The sequence below is a fragment of the Radiomyces spectabilis genome, assembly GCF_025331425.1.
Source record: "Radiomyces spectabilis strain NRRL 2753 chromosome Unknown BYT42scaffold_1, whole genome shotgun sequence".
Classification (NCBI taxonomy): Eukaryota; Fungi; Mucoromycota; class Mucoromycetes; order Mucorales; family Radiomycetaceae; genus Radiomyces; species Radiomyces spectabilis.
The window spans coordinates 1,655,591-1,669,430 of record NW_026251926.1 but is presented as its reverse complement, the minus strand read 5'-3'; the positions used below and the strand labels follow the sequence as shown (position 1 = coordinate 1,669,430).

Sequence of the window (13,840 nt, the reverse complement as noted above, 5' to 3'; positions counted from 1 at the left end):
CACTGGTGCTAATGTCACTAGACTGTGGTAGACGATAATCAATCCCAGCAATGCAAGGACCCATCTTACATAGTAATGTCATATTTCACGCTAGTCAGTATCTTTCAGGATGCAATGATGGCTTTATGATATTTGATATGGATGAGGCAAAAAAGGAATGGCGCGTCTCAGACCACATTGATCTGATCGATCGCAGTTCAAGTTATATCAGACAAAGCATCTACTAAATCGATCAAATATGACTAGGTAATGGATATTGTTACAATGAATATTGGGCTTCTTCTTCTCTTGCCTCGGGTGACATAAGATTTTGTTTTATCAGTCAAAATCGGCTTCGAACAGAACATCTCTTTCCCCACGAACATCCCCAGCAGGCACCAAATCCCACAGCTGATTTGCGTTGTGAAAGGCCATCTTTTTTCGATACAGTATCAGTCGTGTCCCATCTTCCATCGAGTTACCCTTAATATCCAACACAAGGTGCGGTTCTGCCAATGAATAAATGTAACCGTCTTTGTATCCCCATCGTTGATTATGCGCATCAGCAATGATCTTGCGATCATACTGAATAATCCATGCATTTTCAACCAGAGGGCCTCCTCGAACATCCAATACTTTTCCAGAATGTTTGTTAATCAAGAAGCCATCCTATCATTAGCAGATAAATTATCAGAAGGGATTGCATAAACCGAGACGACCGATCGATCCCTTACTTGGTAATACCACAATTGATTATCCCGGTCATCATTATGTTTCGGGGTCCATATCAGTATTTTGCCATCATTCTATGCAAAAACTTAAAGTCCATATAACTAGTCGAGTGAACGATGAGGGTGCGTTGCTCACCTACCTTCATCGAGGCTCCGTCGACTGATCCCGATACGCACAATAAAAGGGTTCTTTTCGTTATACGGCGATCCAAGAGAGTGCATACACCTATGGCTTACCGTCAATGACTTTGCCCGATTCGCGCGATTGTATGTAAAAGTATCCCTCGGGAAAATCGTTCATTGTTCTCATGCAAGCGAAAGACGACCGGACGTACAAATAGGAAAAGAAGAGCAGCAAATCATGAACGCTGGGCTGTCTGAGGCGGCAACGTCATTCTTGAAATATGATTGGATAAAATTTAGACTTTTTCGGGCTGTCTTGGTCGTTTGGGAAATTTTTGTTATTTTTTCTCTACTCGACTAGTCGCTCCCTTGCCCGAAAACTTTGGAAACTACCCACAACAGCCCATCCATGTCCAACAAGGTAGTTTCACTATTTTCGAGAGGGATCATACCGGCCGCCCGAGGCAATGCGCTGTTGATGACCAAACCGACGGTTCGTCATGTTCATCGAGGAGTGTTTGATGTGCGACGCTTACGAATGACGAGGTACCCTTCGGCCACGGCCCGGCCATTGCTCAATGCGATCATGAAATACGACCAAGAAGGTGTATGGAATGCCTATATTAATCTCAACGATCGCGATGAGCTTGCTGAATTATCTGCCGAATATCACTCCTCCGCATTACGGTCATTCCGTATCAAGAATCTTTTATCCTACGGTCCTGAAGAGGTGGCAACCCTGAAAGAACGATTGGCATTTGTGCTCGCCAGCATGAAGTCACTGAATCAACATTTGGACGATCGTGATTATGCTCATTTACTGGGTTTCTATGGTCGTATTGGGGACTGGTCGTCGTGCCAACAACTTTGGAAGGACCTCTCGAGTCAACTCAGACCGTCTCGTCATTGTTACAACGCTTATATCCGTGCCGCTATCCAATGCGACCAACCTGGAGAAATATTTGCCATTTTAAATTCAATGAAAGCCACCGGTGTACCACCTAATGCGTTCACATACAACATGTTGATCGAGGCTCAAGGACGACTGGGCAATTTGAAAGAAGCGGATGCAGTTTTTGTCGAGGCTTTCCGTAATCCTGTCAACGCTGGTCAGGAACCCGGTATTAAAGATGCATCACAATTGTCGTATGCTCTACGCTTATCACCCGTACGACGATTCGCACAGAAAGCGTCCAACATACCACGACCTTCCGTTGCCACTTTCTCCTCCCTCATTGATGCTCACGGACGGCAAGGCAACCTTCAAGGCATCAATCACATTTATAAAACCATGATGCCAAAGTATGGTGTGACTCCTAATCTGGATATTTATAACGGCTTGATTCGATGGTATTGTATACATGAAGATGCAGAAGCCGCTCGTCAGGCGTTTGCGGACATGGAAAAGGCATCTATCAAACCGAATCTCATCACGTTCAACCACATTTTCCGACTGGAAGCTCTGAAGCGTCGTCGACCAAAAACCGCCGAAACACTGATGAACTTTATGAAGCAAGTATATCAATTGGCCCCTCTCGACTCCATGTATCGTACGTTGATCCGAATTCATCACCGTCATCGTCGTGAAAATGAAGCGAAACGATTATTCGATGAATACGCTGCCTTGAAATCGGACCCGAAATAGATTGTAGATGGTTTCGTAAGGAAAAGGATGGAGTTGTGGCTATCCAATAGACCGGCGGTAGCATAAGTTTTTTCCTTTTTTTGATGACACTCTTTATTGGTTTATTTGGTTGTTGATGATTATCGAAACATTCTTATCGATAGAGCATTAAAAAAGCACTCTTGTAAATACTAGACAACGAACTTGCACTGATTTCTTCTCCCCTAATTTAAGTTTATGAAAGAAAAAAAAAAGAGAAAAAGTTATACAACAAATCATTGAAGAAGGGACCAAAAATACGATAGATTTTTTTTTTTTGTTTCTTCCATGAGGTCGGACATGAATGTTCATCCATCCCGAGGCCTTAAAACGGGTTTTTTTGTTTGTTAGTGTTACGTCAGGACAAGAAGGAAGATTCTCTCCGTTGGCGTTTTGCACACGGGTCTTCCTCTTTTTTTTTTTTTTTTCTATATGCGCTTTTCGAGAAAACTGTTCGCCGTCGGCACCTTGCTGGGTGCCGTCACCGTGGCCCATGCTTCGCTCCAGTTTTATGATATGAGCACCTCGGATTTTCTTGACGATGTAGCCCTGAGAACCAACCACATGTTGCAACCGTCATTGCATTCCCCCTCGGCTCTGCAGGCAAAAGGATATCGTTTGTTGACCAACCAACAAGTGAAAGACTATGCTGTCCGAGTAAAACAACCTCAAAGCTGCGAACAAGGTGTCCAAGTATGTTGTTACCGTCGCAACGAAATTCTTCGTTTGAATTTTTTTTTTAATTTCTCTCGTCTCTTTTTTTTTTTTTTTTGCATGCTTCACTTTTTGTAACAGTACTCTGGTTACATCGATAATTTAAAAACGGATGACCATCTTTTCTTTTGGTTTTTTGAATCGCGTACCGCTCCGAAAACGGATCCTGTGGTTTTGTGGCTGAACGGCGGACCCGGATGTTCATCAATGGCCGGTCTTTGGATGGAATTAGGGTAAGCTTAGGTTATACACTCCCGTCATGGACGCCATTGTGGAACCGGATTTAGGTTTCTGATCTGCATCATGTCGCTAGTCCCTGCAAGGTCAATAAGGATGGTAACAACACCGAAACCAATCCATACAGCTGGAATACGGTATCCAATATGATCTTTTTGGATCAGCCTGTGAACGTCGGCTACAGCTACGGCAAATCCAAAATTAGAGATTCTCGAGAATCAGCGCATGATGTTTACGCATTTTTGCAGTTGTTTTTCTCAGAATTTAAGGAGTATGCCGATAATCCGTTCCATATTGCAGGTGAATCTTATGGTAAGTCCTCTTTCTCTTCCTGCAGAAACTGGAAATCACGGTTTTTTTTTTTTTTTTTTTACTCCCCTTGGCATTGACTTACTCATCCTTATTCTTTTTTTTTTTTTGACCCCCAGGCGGCCATTATCTGCCTGCATTGGCAGACGAGATTACCAAAAACAACAAATTTGCCGAGGAACAAGGTCGTTTGCTTATTAACTTTGAATCGATGCTGATTGGCAATGGCTGGACCGAACCACGCACCCAGTTCAAATACTACGAGGAATACGGATGTACTCGGGATAATAAGTGTAAGTGAACTTTGATATTTCAGTTTTGACTATTTTTGTTGCAAATGATTTGCTTGCGTAAAAAGTTCATCAAGATAACAGATAACAAATACTTTTCTTCTGTTTTCCGTCGACTTGTTTGTTTATCATCGGGCTTCGTGATGCTTACCTAACATTAATTTAATAGATAAGCCTCTGTTCGATGAAGCCACATGTCAGAAAATGAAGGATACGTACCCGCATTGCAAGAAGTTGATGGATGCTTGTTACAATTACCCTTCGTCGCTGACGTGCATTCCTGCCAACTATTACTGCGAGACCTCGCAAGAATCGCCTTACTCACCAGACGGCAAGCGAAATCCTTATGATATTCGTGCGGAATGCCATGGAGATTTATGTTATGATATCATGGATAAAATTGCTCTGTGGGCCAATCGCGAAGATGTGAGAAGTGAACTCGGAGTGGATCCCCAAGCGGGCAACTTTTCCACCTGCAGTGACCCCGTCGGTTACTATTTCAGTCAAGCTGGCGATCCGTAAGTGTATACACAAACGAAGCAAATGTGCTTGTATATTTGACTCAACCGATGAATCGCAGCGCCATGGACTTTTCGCCCCAAGTCGTGAGAACCCTCAGTGAAGGAGTGCGCGTTCTTCTCTATGTAGGCGACATGGATTGGATTTGTAACTGGTAATGCGTGAGAGCCACATCAAAACCGCTGCAACGATTTGTCTCTAAAAAACCAATGATCGGATTACTATTAGGATGGGTAATAAGGCATGGTCACTCAACATGGAATGGCCTGGAAAAGAGGGTTACAATAACGCGAAAGACGAACCGTGGACAAGCTGGGTGACGGCCGAAAAAGCGGGCGAAGTACGCTCACACAATAATTTGACTTTTCTACGCATTTTTGACGCCGGTCATATGGTAAGCTAATATTGATCTTTCAGCTAAAAATCTTTTTGTTCATGTATTTTTCCTTCGATCTGCAGGTACCCTATGATCAGCCTGCCAATGCGTTAGACTTCTTTAGCCGATGGCTTACCAACACGGCTCTTAATAATTAACTCCATTACCGCAGACCCTTAGTATCAAAGAATAAAGTGGCATTATAACAGTTTTGATCCGACCTTGGTTGATCGCTATGTCTTGGGATAGACCTATCTCTCTTTTTATACGTGGGCATTGATTTCCCCCTTGGATCAGCCGCAAAAGACCATGTGAAACCGCGGGTACTTGGCAGTGTTATGCATTGCTTCGTCTCGAGCCAGCAACCTTCTCGGGGGCCGGCAGGGGGTCGTTGCCCCTATTTTTAAAGAAGACAGCTGTGTCTCAAATGCTGATTGGACTATCATTGGTCCTGTACCTTGGTGAACAAAAGAATAATTTATCTTGAACACGACAATATCAGTATGCATAGGAGGGATCACATGCCGCTTGCAATGAGCGAAAAATATAATGCATTTTGGGGAACACCATCTCTGTAAATAACAGTGCTTTCTATTACCCAATCTTTTTTGGACTTGACATTAGAAGCAAGTAGAAAAAACAACAGTGGGTCAATTTTGAACGTGGGCGTCTGTTCTTGATCCATGACGCACAGACGAAATTGAATTCCGACTCCGAAACAGTCATTGAAGATTTATGTGTGTTTCGATTCCACGGATTTTAATTTAATCGCGCCTTTTTTTTTCTTCTCGCTTCTTCTCATTCAAGTTACCGCATGGCGATTGACGACATTGTTTGCACTCATGACAGTGTACTGCAAAAGCAGTCTTCGAACCCATTTTTTACCGGACATAAAGTCATTAACGATCCTATTCATGTAAGCCATGTGCAAATGACATTTCTTATTCCCGGACTTCGTGAGGTGACATTAGTTATTTCGTGACTTGCAGGGCCATATCAAACTGGATAATTATACCGTGGACATGATCGATACCGTACAATTTCAGCGATTGCGCGATCTGAAGCAGGTAATTTCTCGAACTGAAACTGACCACAATGGAGGAGTAACTCAAGTGCGCCATTCTCCCGACACCAGCTTGGATCGGCTTACTTTGTGTTCCCCGGGGCAAGCCATAACCGCTTCGAACACTCCATCGGTAAAAGAATGATAAACTTGGATATCAAAGAGAGAAATTGCTGAGTGCATGATTTTTATTGCTTTCCCACAGGCGTATCGCACCTGGCTGGAACATTAATTGAACGGTTCCAACAAGATCAGCCTGAACTGAATATTACAGAAGATGAAGTGAAATGTGTGAAATTGGCGGGGTAACCATACCAAATTGAAAGATATCATGCCACATGATTGCTCATACCACCTTTTGTTCTCTTACCAGTTTATGCCATGACTTGGGCAAGTTTTGTGACATCTAATTACGGTAACACAAGATTAACCGCAATTTTGCGCTTTACAGGACATGGTCCATTTAGTCACATTTTTGATAACGAGTTCATGCCACGTGCGCGGTAAGGATACAAAACAAACTGATAGCAGCAAAAACTATTTGCTGATAATTGATTTCTTGATAGACCTGGATTTCAGTGGTCGCATGAAGAAGCATCGGAAATGATGCTCGAGTATATGATTGATGATAATCACATTGATTTGGAGCGAGAAAATATCAATTTGATCAAGGACCTAATCGCAGGTGCTCCGAGATCCTCTAGGTATTCTGGCTTTGCAACGAGAATAGGAAAGAACAACTTCACACTGACATGGGTGACTTGACAGCCAATTTACGGAACGTGGATTTTTGTTCGATATTGTGGCCAACAAGAAGAACAGCGTCGATGTTGACAAATTTGATTATATTGAACGCGATGCTCAAAATCTTGGATTACGCAGTTCCTACGACGCCAAGCGATTGCTCGTCTACAGTCGTGTGGTCGATAACGAAATTTGTTTCCATCACAAGGAGGTTTATAATCTCTACGAAATGTTCCACACTCGCTACAGTTTATTCAAGCGAATTTACACCCATCGCGTGGGTAAGCAATTATGTTGTCATTTTTATGAACAAGGCCAAGAAATTAACCTTATTTATCGGTCGAAATAGGAAAAGCAATCGAATTGATGATCACAGATGCGTTGTTAAGTGCTGGTACGTTAACAAATTAGTACTACTGATAGATGGCGTACAATCTCATGAGCATCTCGTCGAATCTACTACGCTATAGATCCCTATTTGGATATCTCACAAGCTGTACAAAATCCGGAAGATTACATGAATTTGACAGACAGTATTCTTGGTATCATTGAGCGATCAAAAACAACCGAGTTGGCAGAAGCAAGAGCCATTATCAAGCGACTGCGTACTCGCAACCTGTACAAATTTGTGGATGAGTTTCTGGTACCGCCTGAGCTTGTGTCGCATCTTAACAAGGTAAAAAAAAAAAAAAAAAAAAAAAAAAAATAAGCGATGCTTATCAGAAACTTGGTTGAAGGATAGAAATTGATGTTACTGTATAGGATATGGTTAGTGCGAAAGAAATTGTATCCTATCAAAAGAACGGGGACAATTTGGAAGAAAACGATGTGATTGTGAGCTGGACCAAAATCAACTATGCCATGAAAGATCGTAATCCTGTAGACTCGATCCGGTTTTTCTCAAAGTTTGATGACAACAGTAAGTAGTCCTTGACTTATGTTCCATGAAGTGTGACTCCTTGTAAATAGTAACTGGATGTTTTCATCGTAGCGTCCTTCACGATTCCAAAGCAACAAGTATCTTACATGATTCCATCCCAGTTTGAAGAAGTGGTTATTCGCGTGTTTACACGAACACCGGAAAAGATCACGGCGATCCAAAGAGCTTTTAGACAACTGATGAAGGGTATTGCGCCTGTGGAGAGCAATCATGCCTTGGAACCCAATGCAGCATTGACAGTACCAAGTGATTACGAACGGATCCGATTAGGAAAGCGACAACGCTCTTTCAGCAATGGAAACGATAATGATATTGTGAAAAAATGGGAGGATGCATGAAGAAAAAAAAAAGAAAGGAGTAAAGTGAAATCAAAAATGTAAACACGTCAATGAAATGAGTAAATGATTGCATGATATAAAAAAAAAATATCTCCCAAGCTGATTAATCGTCGCCAAACACAATCTTGGTGCCTTTGAATTCTTGAACGGTTGGTTTTTGTCGTTGGGCGGAGAATAGGGCCTGACCTGGTTTGACGCGTTCATTAGACTTTGGTGGACGTGAAGCTGCCTTGGCTTCTTTTCGTTGTAATCGTTGTTGTTTAAAGGACTCATTTTGTTCTTGTCTTTGAGATTGCTGGGGGTCCTCTGTAGCCTCTGCAGATGTATCGTCGGAAGGTGCTTGTTGGCGTTCTGAAGTGTCTTGACCCGTGGCCTTCCTGCGCATGAGCCAGGGTTTACTGCGCATATGAGCTTCCGCACTGCCAAATTCGACTCGCAACTTGCGACCATCCAAGGTATGTTTATCGGGAGCACGAATCGCCTTGGTAGCCGATTCTACCGTATGGAAATCGATGTAAGCGAAACTATATTCCAGTGATCCTGTTAGCTACAGTCAAAGAAATAAACAATCCGGCAGCACACAAAAATGTCACTCACCCTTTGCATTTTCCTGAATCTTCAAAAGTGGCCATGCGCACTTTGCGAATATCACCGGCCCAGGCAAACAATTCTTGAAGCGCTTCTCGTTTCGTATCGAAACTCAAGTTGCCAACAAAAAGGGTAGGACAGGGCGGGTTCTTTTGTTTCTGAATCTCCTTCTTGGCTTTGCTACCCTCCTTGCTATTGGCGGCAGGTAAGCCATCTTTACGTTCGAAGTTATTCGCGTCCTTGATCAGTAGTGCTCGTTTATCCAAAGTCTGTTCAGATTTCTCCACAGCTTTCGCTACTGAATCTTCATTTTCAAAGAATACATAGGCAAATCTGAAAAGAAAGACGTAGATTATCGTTAGTACCTGTCATGCTACCAAAGACAATTGTCCGAGATCTATCCTGTCAACATACCCTTTGTTCTGCTTCTTGGGACCATCGCCTTTGGGGCATTTGATGCGTGTAATGTCTCCACAGTCGGAAAAGAACTTTTTGATATCGTCGCTCGACGTGCTAAAGGCAAGATTGCCTACCCAGACACCATGTTCGTCCTTTTTGGGTTTCTTGGCGCCTCCATCAGATTTGGATTTCTTCTTTGCAGGCTTCTCGGCATCCCCGTTCGCAGTCTTCTCGTCACCCTCTTTTTCCTGGGATCCCTGGTCCTCAGCATCACTGTCGTCACTGACTTGTTCGCCTCTCTACGATTTACATGATGTCGATTTAAGTACAAAGTCTTCTTCAAATAGTTTCAAAAGTGTAAGCAATATACCTTGCGTTTCTTGTTCTTTTCTTTCAGTTTCTTTTTCTTTTCTCGGGCTTCTCGGTTGATATTACGCTGTAAGCAGGATGATATAGTGAGTACACTGCAGATCACAGAAAAGTTGGATCAGTAGAAAACGCACCTGTTTCTCCTTTTCTTCCTCGGACAACTTTTTAGACTTTTTCTTTGCTGGTTTCTCGGTATCATCGTTGTTCAGGGGAACATCGGTGAACACATTGTTCACATTGAATGCGTCGGAATCCTCGTTCGGCATAGTTGAATCAAAGGAACGTCTTTATGAGACGAAAAAAAAAAGCCTGTGCTCGAAATCAGCAAAATGGAGGTCCGTCTCCACCTTCGAGTAAAGCTGGTCACAGCAGCTGAAGCCACCTAATTTGACGCTTCATGCATCCCAACAAAAAATTGTTGCTGATGGATGACAGCATTGTTTCTTGCGGCTTCTTGCTATTGGTGTTAGATGGGGTGCACGCAGTAGTCAGTTATATAGAGAAGCAGCGCAGTCTATAGTAAACCACAGTGACAATAGGTTGGTCACCATTACACGACGAGATATACATTCTCAGCGACTATACAATGTAACGATACATCGATCAGATCGTATATTACATCTGTTTGTAATTATGATGGGTGCGTCAATTCACAGAAGTTAAATAAATGCCTTACTTTTTATGCTTGGTTTGGTTGAATTGCGGGCAGGCCAGAGACAGACGATGCTGGGGACAGCTAAATTGTCTAGTCACATTGACCCTCTATTTCCTGCGTGAGGCTGTGTCTCAAAAAAGCGAGCCACTGTCCTTCCTCTTACTTCCAATATGCCCCCAAAAGATGTCCGTCGGCTGCTGAAACAACAACGTACAGAAAGACAAAAGACGAAAAAGATAGAGCACCCTTTTGCCAAATACGATACACAAGGCCGCCTTATCTGTGTGGTATGCAATGCGGTGGTGAAAAGCGAGGCCATCTGGCCATCCCACTTGGTGTCCGCATCGCATAAAGAAAGCATAAATAGACTTAGAGCATTGAAACAACAACAAGCCAGAGACCGAGCCGCCCCGTTAAAACCGCAGACTGACGAACGAAAACGTGTAGCTCCAGCTAATGATGAGCCCAATGACGTTGTGCACTCAAAACGAGCACGATATGATGAACAAGATCAAGCGGCAGCAGAGCAAGAAGAAGAAGAGGAGGAGGAGGAGGAGGCGGAGGAAGAAGAATCGTCTGGACTGCCAGCTGACTTTTTTGATGCCGCGCCTATGGAGGACACATCTGTACCTGCAACAGAAACATCGGTCGAGGTGGAAGGAGAACCTTCATCGGTAGCCGTGTCAGGAACAGTCGTGGAAAAACCTAGTGGTGGTCTTCCAAGCGGCTTTTTTGATGATCCAGAGGAAGAGGCGCGGATTCGTAAAGAACCTGCACCGAGTGAGCAAATGGAGACCGCGATCGAAGAGGACTATGAAGCTTTTAGGGAAATGATGGTGGAGACAACGGAAGAAACGGAAAAGATGCGCGAGGAAGACGATGAAGAATTTTGGTTCGACCGTAATGAGGATTTACGACAACAGCAAGCCGAGTTTGATGCGCGTGTAGAAGAGCTAAAGAAACTTCGAGAAAAGAAAGGCGTTCCGAAACCGTTGTCACCGTTACGGCGAGTGGACTTTGATGATAAAGACGCCGAGATTCGGTCGTATCTTAAATCCAGTGTACGCGATATTCTGAAGAAGGCGCCTGCCAAGAAACCCGTAGCGGTGTTTGACGATATGGAAGAAGATGAGGATGAAGACGAAGAGGACATGAGTGCCGATGAATCTTGGGCATGGCGAGCCCAGCAGCTCTAAGTGCTTGTTGTTATATTCCAAAAAAAGCAAACTGTCAGGCATAGGAGCGCGCAATAAAATAAAGATTGGGATTCAAATTTTTTTTCGTGGAAACAGAAGTCAAAAAATGTTGATCACTCACAGCCAATACAATCACTTTCTTTTGCCAACACTTATCTTTCCGTCTTTTTTCCCCCTTTTTTTGGGCCACTGACTTTGTTCTGCACTCCATGACCTCTGAAAACAAGCTTGAAAGCATTCCCGTAGACCAGCAAGGAAGCTTCTCGTCCTTTCTTAAAACCCTTGCCTCATTCACAGGTGACCTTTCCAGCTTGACATGTCCCTCGTTCTTGTTGGCCCCCATCTCTCTCCTGGAGTACTCGTAAGTGTATCACATGATAACAAAATATACCCCTATGGCGGTAAAAACGACAATGGGTGGGAAAAAGCCCCTTTGGAAAGAACCCCATGTGGGTTTGGGTTGAGGAAACAACGAGTGAGCATCCTCCATATGCTAACCATACCTTTTTCTGTTTGCGTGCCCTTATTACAGTGCTTTCTGGGCTGATCAACCTTCATTGGTAGGACGAAAAATAGGATGATATTGGTTGCGAAGCGTATTTTATTAATGGGAAAGCATAATGGTTATTCTAGCTCTCTGCTATTAGCAGCTCGGAAAGTGAAGAGGAACGATTCTATGCGGCTGTCAAATGGTTCATCTCCTCTTTGAACGGCTCCTTCTCCAGCCGTGTGCCCAAGGGTGAATGGGAAAAGAAACCTTTCAATCCAATTATTGGTGAACAATTCCATTGTTCTTGGGAAGATGGTACAAGAATTGTTTGCGAACAAGTATCGCATCATCCTCCCGTGTCTGGATTTTACATCGAGAATCAAAAAGCCGGTGTGGTCGTCAATGGTCATGATGGTCAAAAGACGCGTTTCTCTGGTACTCAGATGCTCGTGGATCAAATTGGTTACTGCACTGTGAAACTCACCCAACTTGGCGAAACTTATTTGTTCACCCTCCCATCACTGTCTGTGAACGGTATCTGGTATGCTGGTAAGTGCTGTGAAGAAAGAAAGAAAAAAAAAGAAAGGCCAGTATGTATACTCATGATGGGATTTGTTTACATTTATCTACCAGCTCCTTATGTTGAATTGTACGGTACTTCTTATGCACAATCCTCCACCGGTTATCATGCGGCGATCGAATATTCTACCAAGGGCTGGATTTCTGGCGAGCTTCATCACTTCAAAGCTTCCATCAGTCACGAATCCCTTGCTGGACCTACGGTGATTGAAGGTCAATGGACGGGTAAATCCACGATTACGAAATACAAGCAATCGCCCGCTCCTTTCTTGGACATCATGGCTTTGGAAAAGTCGGAAGCGATCGTGAAACCCATTGCTGAACAGAACGAACTGGAATCGCGTCGTGTGTGGCAAAAAGTGTCAGAGGCCCTCAAGGCCGGTGATTATCCTAAAGCATCCGCTGAGAAATCCATCATTGAAAATGAACAACGCGCTCTTCGCAAGGAACGTGAAAATAACAATGAGAGCTGGGAACCTCAATATTTCAAGGCCATTTCCGGTAAAGAAGAATACGGCGATCTTCGGGAACAGATCTTGGCCAAATCCGATCATAAATTCGTTGATACCATGGGTGGTGAAGGCGGTTGGGTTTACAGAGATTTGAAAGCTTAACAGGAAATAGGGGAAAAAGAACGGTTGTTGTTGTAGTTGTTGTTTTTTGAATTGGCTTAATACATACGTATATCTTTATTGCTACCCTTTTTCATTTACGGTTGTTGGGGTTTTTTTTCCATTACGCAAAACATCCACTTTACGGAAGAATGTAGCTGTACGGCAAAAGTACACCCCACCGATGTGAAACACATTGCATGCTTTTTAATGTCCCTGCGTTGCGAACATGCTATTTTCGAGAGTGTTTTCAATTTTTAATCTGTGGAGTATCGCCATGATCGCCTTTTGGTTTCTGAAAGCATGGTTCACTAGGTTTAGGCAAGACTAAAAACAAAAAAAGGAGAGAGACCGGAAAACAAGAACCAGACAAGCGTAACGTTGCCCGAAAAAGAAAAAGATGGTATCATGGATCTGAGCTAGAAAACCAACAGCAGCAAGTTGGTGCACATAAAAATGAGAGAGACATGCAGTGAGTGAGAGAGGGATACTGAAATTGCTAAAGGAACGAAGGTATCTGGTGTGACCAGCAACGTTCTTTGTGTGTTTTATCATGGAAGAAAGTCATTGATTTTCCCACCGTTCGGCTGAGGTTAATATTTGTTTTGTTTTAACTATAACAAGTCAATTCTTTTTTAGAGCCGATGGTCTTTTTTTTTTTTTTTTTTTTTTGTTTACCCCCCATGAAAGAGCCTCTATAGGGGACATAAGGTAATACCAGTTATTGTTTATTCAATGTTAATGACGAACGATTGATGCAGATCAGTACGTAAAAAGAAAGAGAACAAGAAAAAAAAGTTTCAATGAACACAAGTATGACGACGACGGAAAGCACCGAGATGCCAGCCGAGCTCAAGTGTCACTGTTGTTAATGGAAGCATGTCGCCCTACCAACCGTGTTACGCCGATAGCACGCTTTACTGTGTT

General features: G+C 43.2%; 7 protein-coding genes across 7 annotated transcripts; 5 read left to right on the top strand and 2 right to left on the bottom strand.

Annotated features, from left to right (window-relative positions):
• Positions 1–31: 31 nt before the first annotated feature.
• Positions 32–1,152, bottom strand: BYT42DRAFT_552503 (ricin B lectin domain-containing protein). Its single transcript, XM_051566384.1, has 4 exons — positions 948–1,152; positions 851–870; positions 714–785; positions 32–648 (listed from the first exon to the last, which is right to left on the bottom strand). The coding sequence occupies exons 1-4, from the start codon at positions 1,018–1,020 to the stop codon at positions 319–321; spliced, it is 495 nt and encodes a 164-aa protein (XP_051428401.1). The 5' UTR covers positions 1,021–1,152; the 3' UTR covers positions 32–318.
• Positions 1,153–1,175: 23 nt separating this feature from the next.
• BYT42DRAFT_552501 (uncharacterized protein) lies at positions 1,176–2,948 on the top strand. The gene has a single exon (XM_051566383.1). It carries the CDS (start codon positions 1,243–1,245, stop codon positions 2,476–2,478), a length of 1,236 nt encoding a protein of 411 aa, XP_051428400.1. The 5' UTR covers positions 1,176–1,242; the 3' UTR covers positions 2,479–2,948.
• A 112-nt stretch (positions 2,949–3,060) lies between these two features.
• Positions 3,061–5,099, top strand: BYT42DRAFT_488583 (Alpha/Beta hydrolase protein; the record flags this gene model as incomplete). The annotated part of the gene is made up of 8 exons (XM_051563883.1): positions 3,061–3,189; positions 3,292–3,443; positions 3,524–3,759; positions 3,876–4,049; positions 4,216–4,564; positions 4,627–4,719; positions 4,794–4,959; positions 5,025–5,099. The coding sequence occupies 8 exons, from the start codon at positions 3,061–3,063 to the stop codon at positions 5,097–5,099; spliced, it is 1,374 nt and encodes a 457-aa protein (XP_051428399.1).
• Positions 5,100–5,755: 656 nt separating this feature from the next.
• Positions 5,756–8,026, top strand: BYT42DRAFT_609630 (HD phosphohydrolase domain-containing protein; the record flags this gene model as incomplete). The annotated part of the gene is made up of 11 exons (XM_051571288.1): positions 5,756–5,857; positions 5,931–6,008; positions 6,077–6,137; positions 6,210–6,309; positions 6,472–6,507; positions 6,571–6,708; positions 6,773–7,029; positions 7,098–7,142; positions 7,219–7,424; positions 7,511–7,667; positions 7,740–8,026. The coding sequence occupies 11 exons, from the start codon at positions 5,756–5,758 to the stop codon at positions 8,024–8,026; spliced, it is 1,467 nt and encodes a 488-aa protein (XP_051428398.1).
• Positions 8,027–8,129: 103 nt separating this feature from the next.
• On the bottom strand, positions 8,130–9,648 carry BYT42DRAFT_487659 (uncharacterized protein; the record flags this gene model as incomplete). Its single annotated transcript, XM_051563821.1, has 5 exons — positions 8,130–8,550; positions 8,624–8,947; positions 9,029–9,312; positions 9,384–9,449; positions 9,517–9,648. The coding sequence occupies 5 exons, from the start codon at positions 9,646–9,648 to the stop codon at positions 8,130–8,132; spliced, it is 1,227 nt and encodes a 408-aa protein (XP_051428397.1).
• A 559-nt stretch (positions 9,649–10,207) lies between these two features.
• On the top strand, positions 10,208–11,233 carry BYT42DRAFT_542059 (uncharacterized protein; the record flags this gene model as incomplete). Its single annotated transcript, XM_051565597.1, has 1 exon — positions 10,208–11,233. One exon carries the CDS (start codon positions 10,208–10,210, stop codon positions 11,231–11,233), a length of 1,026 nt encoding a protein of 341 aa, XP_051428396.1.
• A 129-nt stretch (positions 11,234–11,362) lies between these two features.
• Positions 11,363–12,987, top strand: BYT42DRAFT_552493 (uncharacterized protein). Its single transcript, XM_051566382.1, has 4 exons — positions 11,363–11,594; positions 11,766–11,793; positions 11,867–12,272; positions 12,357–12,987. Exons 1-4 carry the CDS (start codon positions 11,443–11,445, stop codon positions 12,914–12,916), a joined length of 1,146 nt encoding a protein of 381 aa, XP_051428395.1. The 5' UTR covers positions 11,363–11,442; the 3' UTR covers positions 12,917–12,987.
• The last annotated feature ends 853 nt before the right edge of the window (positions 12,988–13,840 follow it).

Coding starts and splice junctions, on each gene's coding strand:
- BYT42DRAFT_552493 (XM_051566382.1), top strand. CDS start 11,443: ATGACCTCTGAAAACAAGCTTGAAAGCATTCCCGTAGACCAGCAAGGA. Junction 11,595..11,765: donor ATCTCTCTCCTGGAGTACTC/GTAAGTGTATCA, acceptor CCCTTATTACAG/TGCTTTCTGGGCTGATCAAC. Junction 12,273..12,356: donor GAACGGTATCTGGTATGCTG/GTAAGTGCTGTG, acceptor TTTATCTACCAG/CTCCTTATGTTGAATTGTAC.
- BYT42DRAFT_552503 (XM_051566384.1), bottom strand. CDS start 1,020: ATGAGAACAATGAACGATTTTCCCGAGGGATACTTTTACATACAATCG. Junction 786..850: donor TCGACGGAGCCTCGATGAAG/GTAGGTGAGCAA, acceptor GTTTTTGCATAG/AATGATGGCAAAATACTGAT. Junction 649..713: donor ATCAATTGTGGTATTACCAA/GTAAGGGATCGA, acceptor TGCTAATGATAG/GATGGCTTCTTGATTAACAA.
- BYT42DRAFT_552501 (XM_051566383.1), top strand. CDS start 1,243: ATGTCCAACAAGGTAGTTTCACTATTTTCGAGAGGGATCATACCGGCC.